General features: G+C 62.5%; 1 protein-coding gene across 1 annotated transcript in view; it reads left to right on the plus strand.

Moving 5' to 3' along the window:
* Positions 1–612, plus strand: part of PLEKHM1 (pleckstrin homology domain containing, family M (with RUN domain) member 1) — a 19,867-nt gene extending 19,255 nt beyond the window's left edge. Inside the window, exon 13 of the mRNA XM_009334905.1 lies at positions 256–612. Within this exon, the coding sequence (XP_009333180.1) occupies positions 256–385 (130 nt within the window). The 3' untranslated portion in view covers positions 386–612. The remainder of the gene's footprint in view (positions 1–255) is intronic.
* Positions 613–1,577: the final 965 nt, after the last annotated feature.

Here is a 1,577-nt window from a genome sequence, read left to right on the forward strand (position 1 = left end):
TGCTGCTTTTGCTCTGAGCTTGCTGGAGGTGGATCTTTAGCTTGAGTCGTTACTGCTCCTGCTAGCAAGGTTCGTCTTGAGCTAGAGCTGGCTCTCGCTGGGGCCAGGGCTCTTTGCTCAGCAAGTGCTTGGAGGAAACGGGGACGAGGAAGTGTCCCCAGGTCTGGTTTGGAGGGAAGAAGTTCGGTCTTTGCTCTGATGTTACCAACACAGGGGGTTATTTGGGGTTTTTTTTTTCCCCTTGGTTTCTCCTAGGTGCAGCGAATGCAAAACCGTCTTCCACCGGGACTGCCAAGCCCATGCCAAGTCGTGTCCCCGCTGCGAGCGCCGGCAGAGGTACCAGCGAAAGCTGGAGGCGGAGGCCAGCGTGGAGCCAAGCCTTTAGCATCCGGGGACCGACCTCGACCCTGCCCTCGGCTTCTCATCCAGCCGGACTAGCGCCGGGGGGAAGGAGCCGGTGGGAGGTGCAGAGAAGAGACCCCCTGCCCGGGAGCTGATCCTGCGCCCGGCCCTTCCCCGGGGACAGCGGTGCTGGGCGACGCGGTGTGGGTGCTCCTGCCCCACGGAGGGACCCTCTGCCCACCCAGGGCTGAGCGAGGGGGGACTGGAGAGGTGCGTCCCCCCACTCACTAACCCGGTGCTGCTGGGGGATGCTCCCAGTCACGCTCCTGGTGCCAACCTGGTACATCCCCTCCCGGTGGAAACCCAGCGGCGTAAATCGGGATTTCCAATCAAGGGTGTGGATAACTGACATTGATTAAAGCTCTAGTTTTTTAGGATGTTCGATACTGAAAAAAACAGTATTTTTTTACGTGGGGGTTTTGCACAAGCTGGCCTGCTCCGGGGAGGTGGCGGCAGCCCCGCGGGGAGGGGGCAAAGTGACGCTTGTGCCTTTAGGGACCTTGCGTGCCCCGGGGGGACTGCGGGCGCTGGGGCCCCCCAAGCATCTCCTGCTCGGAGAGGGCCCACCCATCACCGTGGCCTCCAGGAAGAGAGGGGAGAGAAGAGCCGGGCTGCTCCTCCCCGCCTGCTGCTTTTAATCCTCGGAAGAAATTTTATTTTCCTTTCATCCCTCCCCATGCAAAAATAATTAAAGTTTATTTAACGACGAGTGAAGATGTCTTCTGGGTTTGCTTCTCCGCAGCGGGCGCCGAATCCCACGTCCAACCTGATGCTGCATCTCCATGGGAGGAGGGTTTGGGACGGGGATGCTGCCCGTCCTCCATCCTCCCGGGCTTTGTGGGGTGACTGGGGGACCCTGCCCCATTTTCCCTGCCCCATTTTCCTTCCCGTCTGCTCCCCACCGCTGTCGGCATCTCCAGTTGTTCTTTTCCCCGCCACCCCCCTCCTGATGCCGGGTGGGTTTGGGGTGCACCCACCAGCACGGGGACCCCAGTGGGACTCCCTGGAGGGAGGGGGCAAAAGCCAGGGCCGCTCCCACAGGACCCCCCTCTGTGGGGGTCCCATCCCCCTGCCCAGGGAGGCCGTGCCGGATCCGGCAGCGGCGCAGATCCCGGCTCAGCCGCGGGGCAGGGCCCTTCCTGCGGCAGGGACCCCCCCGGGGGGCCGTTTCTCGG

The sequence above is a fragment of the Pygoscelis adeliae genome, unplaced genomic scaffold (genome assembly GCF_000699105.1).
Source record: "Pygoscelis adeliae isolate BGI_AS28 unplaced genomic scaffold, ASM69910v1 Scaffold112, whole genome shotgun sequence".
NCBI classification, from domain to species: Eukaryota; Metazoa; Chordata; class Aves; order Sphenisciformes; family Spheniscidae; genus Pygoscelis; species Pygoscelis adeliae.